This window comes from Triticum dicoccoides, chromosome 1B, assembly GCF_002162155.2.
Source record: "Triticum dicoccoides isolate Atlit2015 ecotype Zavitan chromosome 1B, WEW_v2.0, whole genome shotgun sequence".
NCBI classification, from domain to species: domain Eukaryota; kingdom Viridiplantae; phylum Streptophyta; class Magnoliopsida; order Poales; family Poaceae; genus Triticum; species Triticum dicoccoides.
The window spans coordinates 87,017,316-87,034,498 of NC_041381.1; the positions used below are offsets into that span (position 1 = coordinate 87,017,316).

General features: G+C 43.2%; 1 protein-coding gene across 3 annotated transcripts; it reads left to right on the plus strand.

Moving 5' to 3' along the window:
• Positions 1 to 13,657: 13,657 nt before the first annotated feature.
• Positions 13,658 to 17,020, plus strand: LOC119321006. Of its 3 annotated transcripts, none has more exons than XR_005155086.1 (4): positions 13,658 to 14,564; positions 14,843 to 15,248; positions 15,339 to 15,413; positions 16,632 to 17,020. XR_005155086.1 is itself a non-coding variant. In XM_037594875.1 (3 exons), the coding sequence occupies exons 1-3, from the start codon at positions 15,190 to 15,192 to the stop codon at positions 16,915 to 16,917; spliced, it is 420 nt and encodes a 139-aa protein (XP_037450772.1). In that variant the 5' UTR covers positions 13,658 to 15,189; the 3' UTR covers positions 16,918 to 17,020. The 3 variants fall into 3 exon arrangements, 1 of the variants encoding a protein (XP_037450772.1); XR_005155085.1 differs by having other exon boundaries at positions 13,658 to 14,288; positions 14,437 to 15,248; XM_037594875.1 differs by having other exon boundaries at positions 13,658 to 15,248.
• Positions 17,021 to 17,183: the final 163 nt, after the last annotated feature.

Sequence of the window (17,183 nt, forward strand, 5' to 3'; positions counted from 1 at the left end):
TTAAGACCTTGTGGAAATTGTTTCATAACTAATACCGCCTGGAACACCATAGTGTGATGGTGTGTCCGAACATCATAAATGCACCCTATTGGATATGGTGCATACCATGATGTCTCTTATAGAATTACCACTATCGTTTATGGGTTAGGCATTAGAGACAACCGCATTCACTTCGAATAGGGAACCACGTAATTCCGTTGAGATGACACCATATGAACTATGGTTTAGAGAAACCTAAGCTGTCATTTCTTAAAAGTTTGGGGTTGTTACGCTTATGTGAAAAGTTTTTCCTGATAAGCTCGAACCCAAATCGGATAAAATGCATCTTCATAGGACACCCAAAACAGTTGGGTATACCTCCTATTTCAGATCTGGAAGCAAAAGTGATTATTTCTAGAATCGGGTCCTTTCTCGAGGAAAAGTTTCTCTCGAAAGAATTGAGTGGGAGGATGGTGGAGACTTGATGAGGATATTGAACCGTCACTTCAACTAGTATGTAGCAGGGCACAGGAAGTTGTTCCTGTGGCGCCTACACCAATTGAAGTGGAAGCTGATGATAGTGATCATGAAACTTCGGATCAAGTCACTACCAAACCTCGTACGTCGACAAGGATGCATACTACTTCAGAGTGGTACTTAATCCTGTCTTGGAGGTCATGTTTCTAGTCAACAATGAACCTACGATCTATCGAGAAGCGATGGTGGGCTCGAATTCCGACAAATGGCTCGAGGCCATAAAATCCGAGAGAGGGTCCATGTATAAAACAAAGTGTAGACTTTGGAAGAACTACTTGATGGTCGTAAGGCTGTTGGGTACAGATGGATTCTAAAAGGGAAGACAGACAATGATGGTATGTGTCACCATTAAGAAAGCTCGACTTGTCGCTAAGATGTTTTCCGAGAAGTTCAAGGAGTTGACTATAGTGAGACTTTCTCACTCGTAGCGATGCTAAGAGTCTGTTGGAATTGTATTAGCAGTTACTGCATTATTTATAAAATCTTGCAGATAGGATGTCAAAACATTGTTTCCTCAACAATTTTCTTGAGGAAAGGTTGCATGTGATACAACCAGAAGGTTTTTGTCAATCCTAAAAGATGATAACAAGTATGCAAAGCTCCAGTAGTCCTTCTAAGGACTGGAGTAAGCATCTCGGAGATGGAATATACGCTTTGATGAGATGATCAAAGATTTTAGGTTTATACAAAGTTTATGAGAAACTTGTATTTCCAAAGAAGTGAGTGGGAGCACTATAGAATTTCTGATAAGTATATGTTGTTAACATATTGTTGATCAGAAATGTTGTAGAATTTCTGGAAAGCATATAGGGTTATTTGAAAGGTGTTTTTCAATGGGAAAAACCTGGATTAAGCTACTTGAACATTGAGCATCAAGGTCTATAAGGATAGATAAAAAACGCTTAATAGTACTTTCAAATGAATACATACCGTGACAAGATTTTGAAGGAGTTCAAATAGATCAGCAAAGAAGGAGTTCTTGGCTGTGTTATAAGGTGTGAGTATTGAGGAAGACTCAAGACCTGACCACGGCAGAAGAGAGAGAAAGGATGAAGGTCGGCCCCTATGCTTTAGACGTAGGCTCCACAGTATGCTATGCTGTGTACCGCACCTAAAGTGTGCCTTGCCATGAGTCAGTCAAGGGGTACAAGTGTGATCTAGGAATGGATCACAGGAGAGCGGTCAAGGTTGTCCTTAGTAACTAGTGGACTAAGGAATTTTCTCGATTATGGAGGTGGTAAAGGAGTTCATCGTAAAGGGTTACGCCGATGCAAACTTTGACACTAATCTGGATGACTCTGAGTAGTAGACCGGATTCGTATAGTAGAGCAGTTATTTGGAATAGTTCCAAATAGCGCATGGTAGCTGCATCTAGGAGATGACATAGAGATTTGTAAAGCACACACGGATCTGAAAGATTCAGACCCATTGACTAATAACCTCTCTCACAAGCGAGATATGATCAAACCCAATGGGTGTTGGATTCATTACAATCACATAATGATGTGAACTAGATTATTGACTCTAGTGCAAGTGGGAGACTGTTGGAAATATGCCCTAGAGGCAATAATAAAATGGTTATTATTATATTTCTTTGTTCATGATAATCGTCTATTATTCATGCTATAATTATATTAACTGGAAACCGTAGTACATGTGTGAATGCATAGACCACAACATGTCCCTAGTGAGCCTCTAGTTGACTAGCTCGTTGATCAATAGATGGTTATGGTTTCCTGACCATGGACATTGGATGTCATTGATAACGTTATCACATCATTAGGAGAATGATGTGATGGAGAAGACCCAATCCTAAGCATAGCACAAGATCGTGTAGTTCGTTTGCTAAGAGCTTTTCTAATGTCAAGTATCATTTCCTTAGACCATGAGATAGTGCAACTCCCGGATACCGTAGGAATGCTTTGGGTGTACCAAACGTCACAACGTAACTGGGTGGCTATAAACGTGCACTACAGGTATCTCTGAAAGTGTCTGTTGGGTTGGCACGAATCGAGACTGGGATTTGTCACTCCGTATGACGGAGAAGTATCTCTGGGCCCACTCGGTTATGCATCATCATAATGAGCTCAATGTGACTAAGTAGTTAGTCACGGGATCATGCATTATGGAACGATTAAAGTGACTTGCCGGTAACGAGATTGAACGAGGTATTGGGATACCGACGATCGAATCTCGGGCAAGTAACGTACCGATTGACAAAGGGAATTGCATACGAGATTGCTTGAATCCCCGACATCGTGGTTCATCCAATGAGATCATCATGGAACATGTGGGAGCCAACATGGGTATCCAGATCCCGCTATTGGTTATTGGTCAGAGAGATGCCTCGGTCATGTCTGCATGATTCCCGAACCCGTAGGGTCTACACACTTAAGGTTCGATGATGCCAGAGTTGTTATGGGAAATAGTATGTGGTTACCGAAGGTAGTTCGGAGTCCCATATGTGATCCCGGACGTGACGAGGAGCTCCGGAATGGTCCGGCGGTGAAGATCGATATAGTGGACGAAGGGTATTGGAGTCCGGAAGTGTTCCGGGGGTACCAGGCTATGGCCAACATGACCGAAAGGTGTTTCGGGAGCCCCGGCAAGTGTTGGAGGGCCTCATGGGTCAAAGGGGAAGGGGCAAACCAGCCCACTAAGGGGTGGTGCGCCCCCCACACACTTTCCCATGTTATTTGGGGAGGTGGGGCGCCTCCACCTGGCTTGGGAGGCAATCCTCCACCTGCTTGGCTTGGGGGGCAAGTCTCCCTAGGATTTTCCCTAGGGAGATCCAATCTGCTTGGCCGCCGCCCCCTAGGGGGAACCCTTGAAGGAAATATGCCCTAGAGGCAATAATAAAGTTATTATTTATTTCTTTATATCATGATAAGTGTTTATTATTCATGCTAGAATTGTATTAACCGGAAACATAATACATGTGAGAATACATAGACAAACATAGTGTCACTAGTATGCCTCTAATTGACTAGCTCGTTTATTAAAGATGGTTATGTTTCCTAGCCATGGACAAATGAGTTGTCATTTGATTAACGGGATCACATCATTAGAAGAATGATGTGATTGACTTGACCCATTCCGTTAGCTTAGCACTTGATCGTTTAGTATGTTGCTATTGCTTTCTTCATGACTTATACATGTTCCTATGACTATGAGATTATGCAACTCCCGTTTACCGGAGGAACACTTTGGGTGCTACCAAACGTCACAACGTAACTGGGTGATTATAAATGAGTACTACAGGTGTCTCCGAAGGTACATGTTGGGTTGGCGTATTTCGAGATTAGGATTTGTCACTCCGATTGTTGGAGAGATATCTCTGGGCCCTCTCGGTAATGCACATCACTATAAGCCTTGCAAGCAATGTAGCTAATGAGTTAGTTACAGAATGATGCATTACGTAACTAGTAAAGAGACTTGCCGGTAACGAGATTGAACTAGGTATTGGATACCGACGATCGAATCTCGGGCAAGTAACATGCCGATGACAAAGGGAACAAAGTATGTTGTTATGTGGTTTGACCGATAAAGATCTTCGTAGAATATGTAGGAGCCAATATGGGCATTCAGGTTCCGCTATTGGTTATTGACCAAAAATAGTTCTAGATCATGTCTACATAGTTCTCGAACCCGTAGGGTCCGCACGCTTAATGTTTCGATGACAGTTATATTATGAGTTTATGAGTTTTGATGTACCGAAGGAGTTCGAAGTCCCGGATGAGATCGGGGACATGATGAGGAGTCTCGAAATGGTCAAGACGTAAAGATCGATATATTGTACGACTATATTCGGAGTTCGGAAAGGTTCCGAGTGATTCGGGTATTTATCGGAGTACCGGAGAGTTACGGGAATTCGCGGGGGAGAAGTATTAGGCCTTATTGGGCCATACGGGAAAGAGAGAGGGGCTGCCTAGGGCAGGCCGCCCCCCCCCCAAGGCTTAGTCCGAATTGGACTAAGGGGAGGGGCCGCACCCCCTCCTTCCTTCCCTTCTCTCTTCCCCTTCCTTCTCTCCTACTCCTACTAGGAAAGGAGGAGTCCTACTCCCGGTGGGAGTAGGACTCCCCCCTTGGGCGCGCCTCCTCCTCCTTGGCCGGCCCTCCTCCCCTTGCTCCTTTATATATGGGGGCAGGGGGGCACCCCATGATACACAAGTTGATCTCCGTGATCGTTCCTTAGCCGTGTGCGGTGCCCCCTCCACCATATTCCACCTCGGTCATATCGTCGCGAAGCTTAGGCGAAGCCCTGCGCCAGTAGAACAACATCATCGTCACCACGCCGTCGTGCTGACGGAACTCATCCCCGACACTTTGCTGGATCGGAGTCCGGGGATCGTCATCGAGCTGAACGTGTGCTGAACTCGGAGGTGCCGTACGTTCGGTACTTGGATCGGTCGGATCATAAAGACGTACGACTACATCAACCGCGTTGTCATAACGCTTCCGCTTACGGTCTACGAGGGTACGTGGACATTACTCTCCCCTCTCATTGCTATGCATCACCGCGATCTTGCGTGTGCGTAGAATTTTTTTTGAAATTACTACGTTCCCCAATAGTGGCATCCGAGCCTAGGTTTTATGCGTTGATGTTATTTGCACGAGTAGAACACAAGTGAGTTGTGGGCGATACAAGTCATACTGCTTACCAGCATGTCATACTTTGGTTCAGCGGTATTGTTGGATGAAGCGGCCCGGACCGACATTACGTGTACGCTTACGCAAGACTGGTTTTACCGCCGTGCTTCGCACACAGGTGACTAGCGGGTGTCTGTTTCTTCAACTTTAGTTGAACCGAGTGTGGCTACGCCCGGTCCTTCGAAGGTTAAAACAACACTAACTTGACAAACTATCGTTGTGGTTTTGATGCGTAGGTAAGAACAGTTCTTGCTCAGCCCGTAGCAGCCACGTAAAATTTGCAACAACAAAGTAGAGGACGTCTAACTTGTTTTTGCAGGGCATGTTGTGATGTGATATGGTCAAGACGTGATGCTATATTTTATTGTATGAGATGATCATGTTTTGTAACTGAAGTTATCAGGCAACTGGCAGGAGCCATATGGTTGTCGCTTTATTGTATGAAATGCAAACGCCCTGTAATTGCTTTACTTTATCACTAAGCGGTAGCGATAGTCGTAGAAGCAATAGATGGCGTAACGACAATGATGCTATGATGGAGATCAAGGTGTCGCGCCGGTGACGATGGTGATCATGACGGTGCTTCGGAGATGGAGATCACAAGCACAAGATGATGATGGCCATATCATATCACTTATATTGATTGGATGTGATGTTTATCCTTTATGCATCTTATCTTGCTTTGATTGACGGTAGCATTTTAAGATGATCTCTCACTAAAAATTATCAAGAAGTGTTCTCCCTGAGTATGCACCATTGCGAAAGTTCTTCGTGCTGAGACACCACGTGATGATCGGGTGTGATAGGCTCTACGTTCAAATACAACGGGTGCAAAACAGTTGCACACGCGGAATACTCAGGTTAAACTTGACGAGCCTAGCATATAACAGATATGGCCTCGGAACACGGAGACCGAAAGGTCGAGCGTGAATCATATAGTAGATATGATCAACACATTGATGTTCACCGTTGAAACTACTCCATCTCACGTGACGATCAGACATGGTGTAGTTGATATGGATCACGTAATCACTTAGAGGATTAGAGGGATGTCTATCTAAGTGGGAGTTCTTAAGTAATATGATTAATTGAACTTAAATTTATCATGAACTTAGTCCTGGTAGTATTTTGCAAATTATATTGTAGATCAATAGCTTGCGTTGTTGTTTTCATATGTTTATTTTGATATGTTCCTAGAGAAAATTGTGTTGAAAGATGTTAGTAGCAATGATGCGGATTGGATCCATGATCTGAGGTTTATCCTCATTGCCGCACAGAAGAATTATGTTCTTAATGCACCGCTAGTTGACAGACCTATTGCAGGAGCAGATGTAGACGTTATGAACGTTTGGCTAGCTCAATATGATGGCTACTTGATAGTTTTGTGCACCATGCTTAAAAGGCTTAGAATCGGGACTTCAAAGACATTTTGAACGTCATGGACCATATGAGATGTTCCAGGAGTTGAAGTTAATATTTCAAGCAAATACCCGAGTTGAGAGATATGAAGTCTCCAACAAGTTCTATTGCTAAAAGATGGAGGAGAATCGCTCAACTAGTGAGCATGTGCTCAGATTGTCTGGGTACTACAATCGCTTGAATCAAGTGGGAGTTAATCTTCCAGATAAGATAGTGATTGACAGAATTCTCTAGTCACCATTACCAAGTTAGTAGAACTTTGTGATGAACTATAGTATGCAAGGGATGACGAAAACGATTCCCAAGCTCTTCGTGATGTTGAAATCGACAAAGGTAGAAATCAAGAAAGAGCATCAAGTGTTGATGGTTGACAAGATCAATAGTTTCAAGAAAAGGGCAAAGGGAAAGAAAGGGAACTTCAGCTAGAATGACAAGCAAGTTGTCACTCCCGCGAAGAAGCCCAAAGCTGGACCAAAGCCTGAAACTGAGTGATTATACTGCAAAGGAAATGGTCACTAGAAGCAGGAAATGCCCTGAATATTTGGTGGATAAGAAGGATGGCAAAGTGAACAGGGGTATATTTGATATACAGGTTATTGATGTGTACCTTACTAGTGTTTATAGTAACCCCTGAGTATTTGATACTTGTTCGGTTGCTAAGATTAGTAACTCGAAATAGGAGTTACAGAATAAACAGAAACTAGTTGAGGGTGAAGTGACGATGTGTGTTGGAAGTGGTTCCAAGATTGATATGATCATCATCGTACACTCCCTATACTTTCGGGATTAGTGTTGAACCTAAATAAATGTTATTTGGCATTTGCATTGAGCATGAATATGATTTGATCATGTTTATTGCAATACAGTTATTCATTTAAAATCAGAGAATAATTGTTGTTCTGTTTAAATGAATAAAACCTTTGATGGTCATACACCCAATGAAAATAGTTTGTTGGATCTTGATCGTAGTGATACACATATTCATAATATTGATGCCAAAAGATGCAAAGTTAATAATGATAGTGCAACTTATTTGTGGCACTGCCGTTTGGGTCATATCGGTGTAAAGTGCATGAAGAAACTCCATAAAGATGGATTTTCGAAATCACTTGGTTATGAATCATTTGATGCTTGCGAACCGTGCCTTTTGGGCAAGATGACTAAAACTCCGTTCTCCGGAACAATTGAATGAGCTACTGACTTATTGAAAATAATACATACCGATGTATGCGATCCGATGAGTGTTAAGGCTCGTGGCAAGTATCATTATTTTCTAACCTTCACAGATGATTTGAGCAGATATGGGTATATCTACTTAATGAAACATAAGTCTGAAAATAGTTGAAAAGTTCAAAGAATTTCAGAGTGAAGTGGAAAAATCATCGTAACAAGAAAAATAAAGTTTCTACAATCTGATAATGGAGAAGAATATTTGAGTTATGAGTTTGGTCTTCATTTGAAACAATGTGAAATAGTTTCGCAACTCACACCATCTGGAACACCACAATGTAATGGTGTATCTGAACGTCGTAATCGTACTTTACTAGATATGGTGCTATCTATGATGTCTCTTATCGGTTTACCACTATCGTTTTGGGGTTATGCATTAGAGGCAGCTGCATTCACATTTAATAGGGCACCATCTAAATCCGTTGAGACGACACCGTGGTTTAGCAGTAAACCTAAGCTGTCGTTTCTTAAAGCTTGGAGTTGCGATGCTTATATGAAAAAGGTTTTTAACCTAATAAGCTCGAACCCAAATCGGAGAAGTGTGTCTTCATAGAATACCCAAAGGTAACTATTGGGTACACCTTCTATCACAGATCCGAAGGCAAGTTATTCGTTGCTAAGATGGAACCTTTCTAGAGAAGAAGTTTCTCTCGAAAGAAGTGAGTGGGAGGAAAGTAGAACTTGATGAGGTAATTGTACCTTCTCCCTTATTGGAAAGTAGTTCATCACAGAAATCAGTTCCAGTGATTCCTACACCAATTAGTGAGGAAGTTAATGATGATGATCATGAAACTTCAGATCAAGTTGCTACCAAACGTCGTAGGTCTTCCAGAGTAAGATCCGCACCAGAGTGGTATGATAATCATGTTCTGAAAGTCATGTTACTAGACCATGATGAACCTACGAACTATGAGGAAGCGATGATGAGCCCAGATTCCGCGAAACGGTATGAGGCCATAAAATCTGAGATATGATCCATGTATGAGAACAAAGTATGGACTTTGATTGACTTGCTCAATGATCAGCAAGCCATGTTAAATAAATGGATCTTCAAGAGGAAGACGGACACTGATAGTAGTGTTACTATCTACTAAGCTCGACTTGTTGCGAAATGTTTTCAACAAGTTCAAGGTGTTGAATACGATGAGATTTTCTCACTCGTATCGAAGCTTAAGTATGACCGAATCATGTTAGCAATTGCCACATTTTATGAAATCTGGCAAATGGATGTCAAAACTACATTCCTTAATGGATTTATTAAAGAAGAGTTGTATATGATGCAACCAGAAAGTTTTTGTCAATCCTAAAGATGCTAACAAAGTGTGCAAGCTCCAGCAATCCATCAATGGACTGGTGCAAGCATCTCGGAATTGGAATATATGCTTTGATGAGTTGATCAAAGCATTTGGTTTTATACAGACTATTGGAAAGAACTATATTTACAAGAAAGTGAGTGGGAGCACTACAACATTTCTGATAAGTATATGTGAATGACATATTATTAATTGGAAATGATGTAGAATTTTCTGGAAAGCATAAAGGAGTGTTTGAAAGGAGTTTTTTTTCAAAGAAAGACCTCGGTGAAGCTGCTTACACATTGAGCATCAAGATCTATATAGATAGATCAAGACGCTTGATAAGTTTTTCAATGAGTACATACCTTGATAAATTTTTTGAAGTGGTTCAAAATGGAACAGTCAAAGAAAGAGTTCTTGCCTGTGTTGCAAGGTGTGAATTTGAGTAAGACTCAAAACCCGACTATGGCAGAAAATAGAAAGAGAATGAAAAGTCATTCCCTATGCCTCAGTCATAGGTTCTATAAAGTATGCTATGCTGTGAACCAGACCTATTGTATACCTTGCTCTGTGTTTGGCAAAGGAATACAATTTTGATCTAATAGTAGATCACTGGACAGCGGTCAAGAATATCCTTAGTGAGGACTAAGGAGATGTTTCTCGATTATGGAGGTGATAAAAGAATTCGTTGTAAAAGTTACATCGGTGCAAACTTTTTACACTGATCCCGATGACTCTAAGTCTCAATCTGGATACATATTGAAAGTGGGAGCAATTAGCTAGAGTAGCTCCGTATAGAGCATTGTAGACATATAATATTTGCAAAATACATACGGCTCTGAATGTGACAGACCCGTTGACTAAACTCCTCTCACGAGCAAAACATGATCATACCTTAGTACTCTTTTGGGTGTTAATCACATAGCGATGTGAACTAGATTATTGACTCTAGTAAACCCTTTGGGTGTTGATCACATGACGATGTGAACTATGGGTGTTAATCACATATAGATGTGAATATTGGTGTTGAATCACATGATGATGTGAACTAGATTATTGACTCTAGTGCAAGTGGGAGACTGAAGGAAATATGCCCTAGAGGCAATAATAAAGTTATTATTTATTTCCTTATATCATGATAAATGTTTATTATTCATGCTAGAATTGTATTAACCGGAAACATAATACATGTGTGAATACATAGACAAACATAGTGTCACTAGTATGCCTCTACTTGACTAGCTCGTTTATTAAAGATGATTATGTTTCCTAGCCATGGACAAATGAGTTGTCATTTGATTAACGGGATCACATCATTAGAAGAATGATGTGATTGACTTGACCCATTCCGTTAGCTTAGCACTTGATCATTTAGTATGTTGCTATTTCTTTCTTCATGACTTATACATGTTCCTATGACTATGAGATTATGCAACTCCCGTTTACCGGAGGAACACTTTGGGTGCTACCAAACGTCACAACGTAACTGGGTGATTATAAAGGAGTACTACAGGTGTCTCCGAAGGTACATGTTGGGTTGGCGTATTTCGAGATTAGGATTTGTCACTCGATTGTTGGAGAGATATCTCTGGGCCCTCTCGGTAATGCACATCACTATAAGCCTTGCAAGCAATGTAGCTAATGAGTTAGTTACAGAATGATGCATTATGTAACGAGTAAAGAGACTTGCCGGTAACGAGATTGAACTAGGTATTGGATACCGACGATCGAATCTCGGGCAAGTAACATTGCGGATGACAAAGGGAACAAAGTATATTGTTATGCGGTTTGACCGATAAAGATCTTCGTAGAATATGTAGGAGCCAATATGGGCATCCAGGTTCCGCTATTGGTTATTGACCAAGAATAGTTCTAGGTCATGTCTACATAGTTCTCGAACCCGTAGGGTCCGCACGCTTAAGGTTTCGATGACAGTTATATTATGAGTTTATGAGTTTTGATGTACCGAAGGAGTTCGGAGTGCCGGATGAGACCGGGGACATGACGAGGAGTCTCGAAATGGTCGAGACGTAAAGACCGATATATTGGACGACTATATTCGGAGTTCGGAAAGGTTCTGAGTGATTCGGGTATTTATTGGAGTACCGGAGAGTTACGGAAATTCGCCGGGGAGAAGTATTGGGCCTTATTGGGCCATACGGGAAAGAGAGAGGGGCTGCCTAGGGCAGGCCGCACGCCCCCCAAGGCTTAGTCCGAATTGGACTAAGGGGAGGGGCCGCACCCCCTCCTTCCTTCCCTTCTCTCTTCCCCTTCCTTCTCTCCTACTCCTACTAGGAAAGGAGGAGTCCTACTCCCGGTGGGAGTAGGACTCCCCCCTTGGGCGCGCCTCCTCCTCCTTGGCCGGCCCTCCTCCCCTTGCTCCTTTATATACGGGGGCAGGGGGGCACCCCATGATACAAAGTTGATCTTCGTGATCGTTCCTTAGCCGTGTGCGGTGCCCCCCTCCACCATATTCCACCTCGGTCATATCGCCGCGAAGCTTAGGCGAAGCCCTGCGCCGGTAGAACATCATCACCGTCACCATGCCGTCGTGCTGATGGAACTCATCCCCGACACTTTGCTGGATCGGAGTCCGGGGATCGTCATCGAGCTGAACGTGTGCTGAACTTGGAGGTGACGTACGTTCGATACTTGGATCGGTCGGATCGTGAAGACGTACGACTACATCAACCGCGTTGTCATAACGCTTCCGCTTATGGTCTACGAGGGTACGTGGACATTACTCTCCCCTCTCGTTGCTATGCATCACCATGATCTTGCGTGTGCGTAGGAATTTTTTTGAAATTACTACGTTTCCCAACAACCCTAGGGCGCCTCCCCCTCTCCCCTTGCCCCTATATATAGTGGAGGGGTGGGAGGGCAGCCGCACCTCTTCCCTGGTGTAGCCCTCTCCCTCCTCCAACACCTCCTCCTCTGTAGTGCTTGGCGAAGCCCTGCTGGAGAACCACGAGCTCCACCACCACCACGCCGTCATGTTGTCGAAGTTCTACCTCAATTTCTCATCTTCCCTTGCTGGATCAAGGAGGAGACGTCCCCGGGCTTTAAGTGTGTTGAACGCGGAGGCGCCGTCCGTTTGGCGCTTAGATCGGAATTGACCGCGATCTGAATCGCTGCGAGTACGAGTCCGCCAACCGCGTTCTTGTAACGCTTCCACATCACGATCTTCAAGGGTATGAAGATACACTCATCCTCTCCCTCTCTCGTTGCTAGTCACTCCATAGATTGATCTTGGTGATGCGTAGAAAATTTTGAATTTCTGCTACGTTCCCCAACAGCTACATATTTGTGGCTTGTGTAAAAAAAGAGCCACTCCCTTGCTTAGCTCTACTCATTCATCCCTACTAACAAAGCTTGCTTGTATGCACTAGGTGGTTACTAACAAGGGAACCCTACTAACAAGTCGAGCTCTCTAAGAAAACAATCAACAAATATGTAGTTCCAATATGTAGATAGGGCCAACAAGCCCATAACACGATCACATAGTTCAAACTAGGAAGAACTTAATAATAGAATAGATAGAAAACTTAAGCCAACAAGCCCATAGCAACTCCAACATAGTTCAATTACAGCTTAACATAACATAGAGTAAAAAAAAGATAGAGCGTTTAGAACCCTAGCCACCGCCTTCTCCACCTCGCTCCTCCTCCGGGCGCCCTTTTCACTATTCCCCCGGGGCGTTGTCGATGGGGTACGGAAGAGTGTGCATGCACGTCACGGTGGGGAAGATGTTGGTGTACTCTGTGAACCTGTTGTGGGTGGTGAAAGCGATGAACTCGGAGTCACACCAAAACACCCGGCCGAGGAGTTAGAAGGCATCGAATGTGTTGGTGAAAAGGGCAAGGAGAGCAACCACCACCCGGTTTTGGATGACCTCCTCGACACGGAACATCGTTGGAGATCCCCTCGGGAGGTGGTGGTATCTGGACGCAAGGAAGAACTCGGTGAAGTTCCTTGCGGTCCTCAACCTTGATATCGCCCACACACATAGTGTGCGATCAACGTACACGCCGGTAGGATAGAGCCTCTCCGCACGGTGGGTGGGAAGCAGTAGGTTGGTCCGGTGTACTGCATGGCTGGGGGATGTGCAGAAGAAAGAGAAGGAGTTGAAGAGCAAGAAGGGCAGATGGATGAGGGATGGCAGATGCGGAGGGTGGGAGATGGCAGAGGCAGAGTATGGCTTAAATAGCTGTAGTGCTACGTGTTATTTGGCCGTGGCAATAACGGGGTCAAATGTGAAGTTAGTAGCCCATTTTTCAGACCCACCGCAACATCGGGAGTGTACACGCGTGGGAAATGATGGTTTGAAAAGAAGAAGAAAAAGAAGCTAATTGCATGCGTGGGAATCCGTGGTCATATATATCTCTCCCTAATAATAAAGCACGGATTGGGTCTCCGGGTTCACCGTCACAGTGTTTTTGCAAAAGACACCCTGTAGTTTTTGATATTGAACCCGCACTACTTTTTTAAAGTGGCTATTAGTCTCTTATATGGGCCGAACAACCCAACCGCAGCTGAGGAGAAAAAGTCTGATCCAGGACTCTTCTCCACCTTCCTTCAAAAAAGGACTCTTCTTCAATCCGTCCTCCGGTCTCGAGGAATCCTCTTCGGCGATGGCAACTCCTCCGCCCTCCTCCTATAAGAACCTCCTCCTCGCGCGAGCCACCTGATTTGCTGAGATCGTGGTAACACGCAAGTGCGGCGCGGAGCTCGCTCAAGGTCGATGCGCCCCGTGGTGGTGGCGTTCGAGGCGGGTCGGCCCGAGCTGGGTCGATCCAACCGCCGTCGCCAGCCATGTGTTCTTGATCCCGTGGACGACCTCACCGACAACAAGCAGGATAGCTACGATGAATTGTGGATGGGCCCAGCAGCGTCCTATGTGCGGGCGCCGGCGACGTTCTTCGCCTTGTGGACGTGCTCCACGTCGATCCCGGCGAGGACGTCTACATCTCCGTCCCCAGGGCTTCTATCGACACCACGAGGTCACCGACATCACCGCTGGATGCGCCACATCTTGCCCTCCCCTACTGCTAGCCAATGGGCTGCTGCTCTCCTAGACGAGCTACGGTGGCCGCCCACAGGGTGTTTGACGGAATTCCCATCAAGGATGGCATCACTTGGGCGACCATAGACTTCGATGGAGGTTTCCACGACGAAGCAGTAAGTCTTTTGACCTGCATGTGTCACGAATGACAGGGACTCATTGGTGCTATGCTCGTCCATGCCATTGTGGCTGTGTTTGGCTGAGCAAACCAAGGAACTTCAGTGAGCTGTTGCACGCGCATAAAGAGAGCCTGCAATGATGTAGGTAGTTCGGCCTGCTACGCCGGACGCGAGGTTGCCATCAAGATGTCAGCAAGCCATTTAAAGCTGGAAAGGAGTGATATGATTCATGCCTCTTCACACTGTATACAATCTGATGAAGAGGGAATCAAGGTTCTCTTCTTCTGTCCTGTGAATATTTTGTTTTCTATTTGTAGAAAAACAAAGCAGCAAGCCTCCTCGCAGCTTCCATTAAAAACCCATGTGCCAGAAAGTTCTTAGCATGAAACCAAGTACTACCACATTTCTGAACTGTGTATTTTAGTGAAATCTCTTGGAGTTTATGGATCTGGTGGAACAAATATTGTTTAGACATGATTGTTTTTCTCCATAGTTACTTTCTAAATCATTACTATTATTCTCCTAATAGTATACTCTCCATTTCATAAAAGTGCAATTTGATTTGAGAATCCGGGGATGGACGAGACAGGTTTGTACCAAACAATTTCCTCGGAAATTTCTTACAATCCCCTACAAAATAGACAGTATGACTATTAGGAGAACTGTTTGCAAGGGGATGGACGAGACAGGTTTGTACCAAACAACTTCCTTGGAAATTTCTTACAATCCCCTACAAAATGGACAGTATGACTATTAGGAGAACTGTTTGCAAGGGGATGGACGAGACATGTTTGTACCAAGCAATTTCCTTGGGAGTTCTTACAATCCCCTACAGAACCATCCTTTTCTTTGTAGGGAAGCAAATATTTTGGGTTGTATCATACTAACGTGAGACGGAATGGATCAGTATGAGGTGTTGGATCAGACTTGGAAGGGCTCTTTGGCTCTACACTCCAGGTGAGGTACAAGGTTGAGCAGAAGAGGTTAGTGTAATTCCAGCCATGTTCATTGCTCTCCAGGATCTTCTGAAGTATGGCTTTGTTTCAGGTATGTCTCCAAGGTTGCAAGGGATATGACATTGCCTTTGTTGTGCTCGGGAATAAGTGGTCATGAAAAATACAGGTTTGTTCTTGTTCACTTGGTTGGCCACCACTTTTTAGTTATATGAGTTGTTTTTACTGCTTGCATGTGACAGTCAGAATATCAGGTAGGACTCTATTTTTTCTTCTATATTCGGTTGGACAGCCTGGAGTTTCAGCATGGATTCTGTTCCATTGTATTTTGAAATAGCCAAAGGTCTCTAATAACACTAAGTAGCAACAGCAAGTTGGTCTTCATACCAGTTGGCTTTATGAGTACGTGATGTCATTTCAGATCATAGACCAACCACTCCTCCCCCTTTTGTGCATATGTATAGAGATATATACCTTTGGTTATCTAGCACGTCTTTTGTAATATGTGTATTTGTTGATCCACTGATTTTACCAAAAAAATCTTACGAGAAAAATACTAAGAGCCAACTTACTTCATCAAGAATCAACATTGCATCTCTGATATTCTGTGGGTTTGTAATAGCATGTCTAGCGTGCCAGCAACTTTGAAAAACATGATGCACCATGCTGCAAGAATCAGAATATCAATGCGTACATGCCTTTTCAGTCCATATTTAGAAGTGATACAAAATTGCATTCCTTTTGTTTCTGTTCAGAAGTAAAAATCAACTCAGAAATAGAAATGGACCTGATATATGATTTTCTTCTGCCTGTAGTCTACACTAAAGAATGTCCATCCTTGCCTTCCATCACCTGTCCTACCGGAACAAAGCCATTTTTTCTGTATCTAATTGGTTCATAGACCCAGTTTGTTTATATCCAGAGTTCATAGATGGATTAGTAAACATATAACCTTTTTTTAGAAACATAGAACCTTTTGGTGTCAAATGGTTATGCAGGTCCGAGCATGCTCAAAGTAGGCTAGGAAGGTGACCAACAATTATATTGTGCACTTCATCACCTATGTAAAATGGTTCTTCATGGTGGACCATATTTTCTGTGCATATTTAGCTAAGTATTCAGTTAAATACAAACATGTGACTTGCACCAAAAACAAATGTACAATATTTTTTTATCTAGAAGCAGTACAACTCTTGATTATTTAAGATGGTCAGACATCCTTTTTAGGTTCAGATGTATACTTTCTATTCTTGCACTTGGCTGACCATGCTTGAATATTATTTAACGATGGAACATATTTTGGTGCTATTTTTTCTCCAAGTTAACGATGGAAGAAATTTGTACGAATATTTATCTGCTCTTTAACGTTCTTGTGAATTTTCTGAAGCTCCGCAACTCTGCAACCAAAAAAGCTCTCTGAACTTGCCGCTGATTCATCTAACTGCTCCTGCTGCTCTTGGCTGCCTTCGGATGAAGGTACTGCTTCGGTGCTAGATTGGATGGATAAGCAAGAAAGCAAACCGAATGGGAAAAGATTGGGAGCATATGCATTGGTTTGGAAACTAAAAAAAGGAGAAGATAAGAGTATGTGGTGGACAAAGGTCACCCGTTTATCAACAACTAGGTGCCGGCTTCGTTTTTTAAAGCAAGACTTCCAAAATATTATTTTGTGAATGTATAAATTTGTATCTAATAAAATTGAGCAGGTTGACTTTTACACTGATTGTGTAATATTGACATATTCTTATCAGTTTTTTTCAAGCTTTTCTATTGTTACTACTATGTTACAATGAGTTCAATCGTACTCGCAGTGCAAGAAAAACTGAATGTTGCTACCAATTTAACTTACCATTGCACAATACAGGATAATCACCATTACCAGTGATTTCACTGAGGAGCAGATGGAAAAAATGACAGATTGAGAAATAAATATACCACT

Excerpts from the sequence above, each read along its gene's own strand:
- LOC119321006 (XM_037594875.1), top strand. The coding sequence starts at position 15,190 with ATGGATCAGTATGAGGTGTTGGATCAGACTTGGAAGGGCTCTTTGGCT. Across the intron at positions 15,249-15,338 it reads TCTTTGGCTCTACACTCCAG|GTATGTCTCCAAGGTTGCAA; the intron begins GTGAGGTACAAG and ends GCTTTGTTTCAG. Across the intron at positions 15,414-16,631 it reads AGTGGTCATGAAAAATACAG|CTCCGCAACTCTGCAACCAA; the intron begins GTTTGTTCTTGT and ends AATTTTCTGAAG.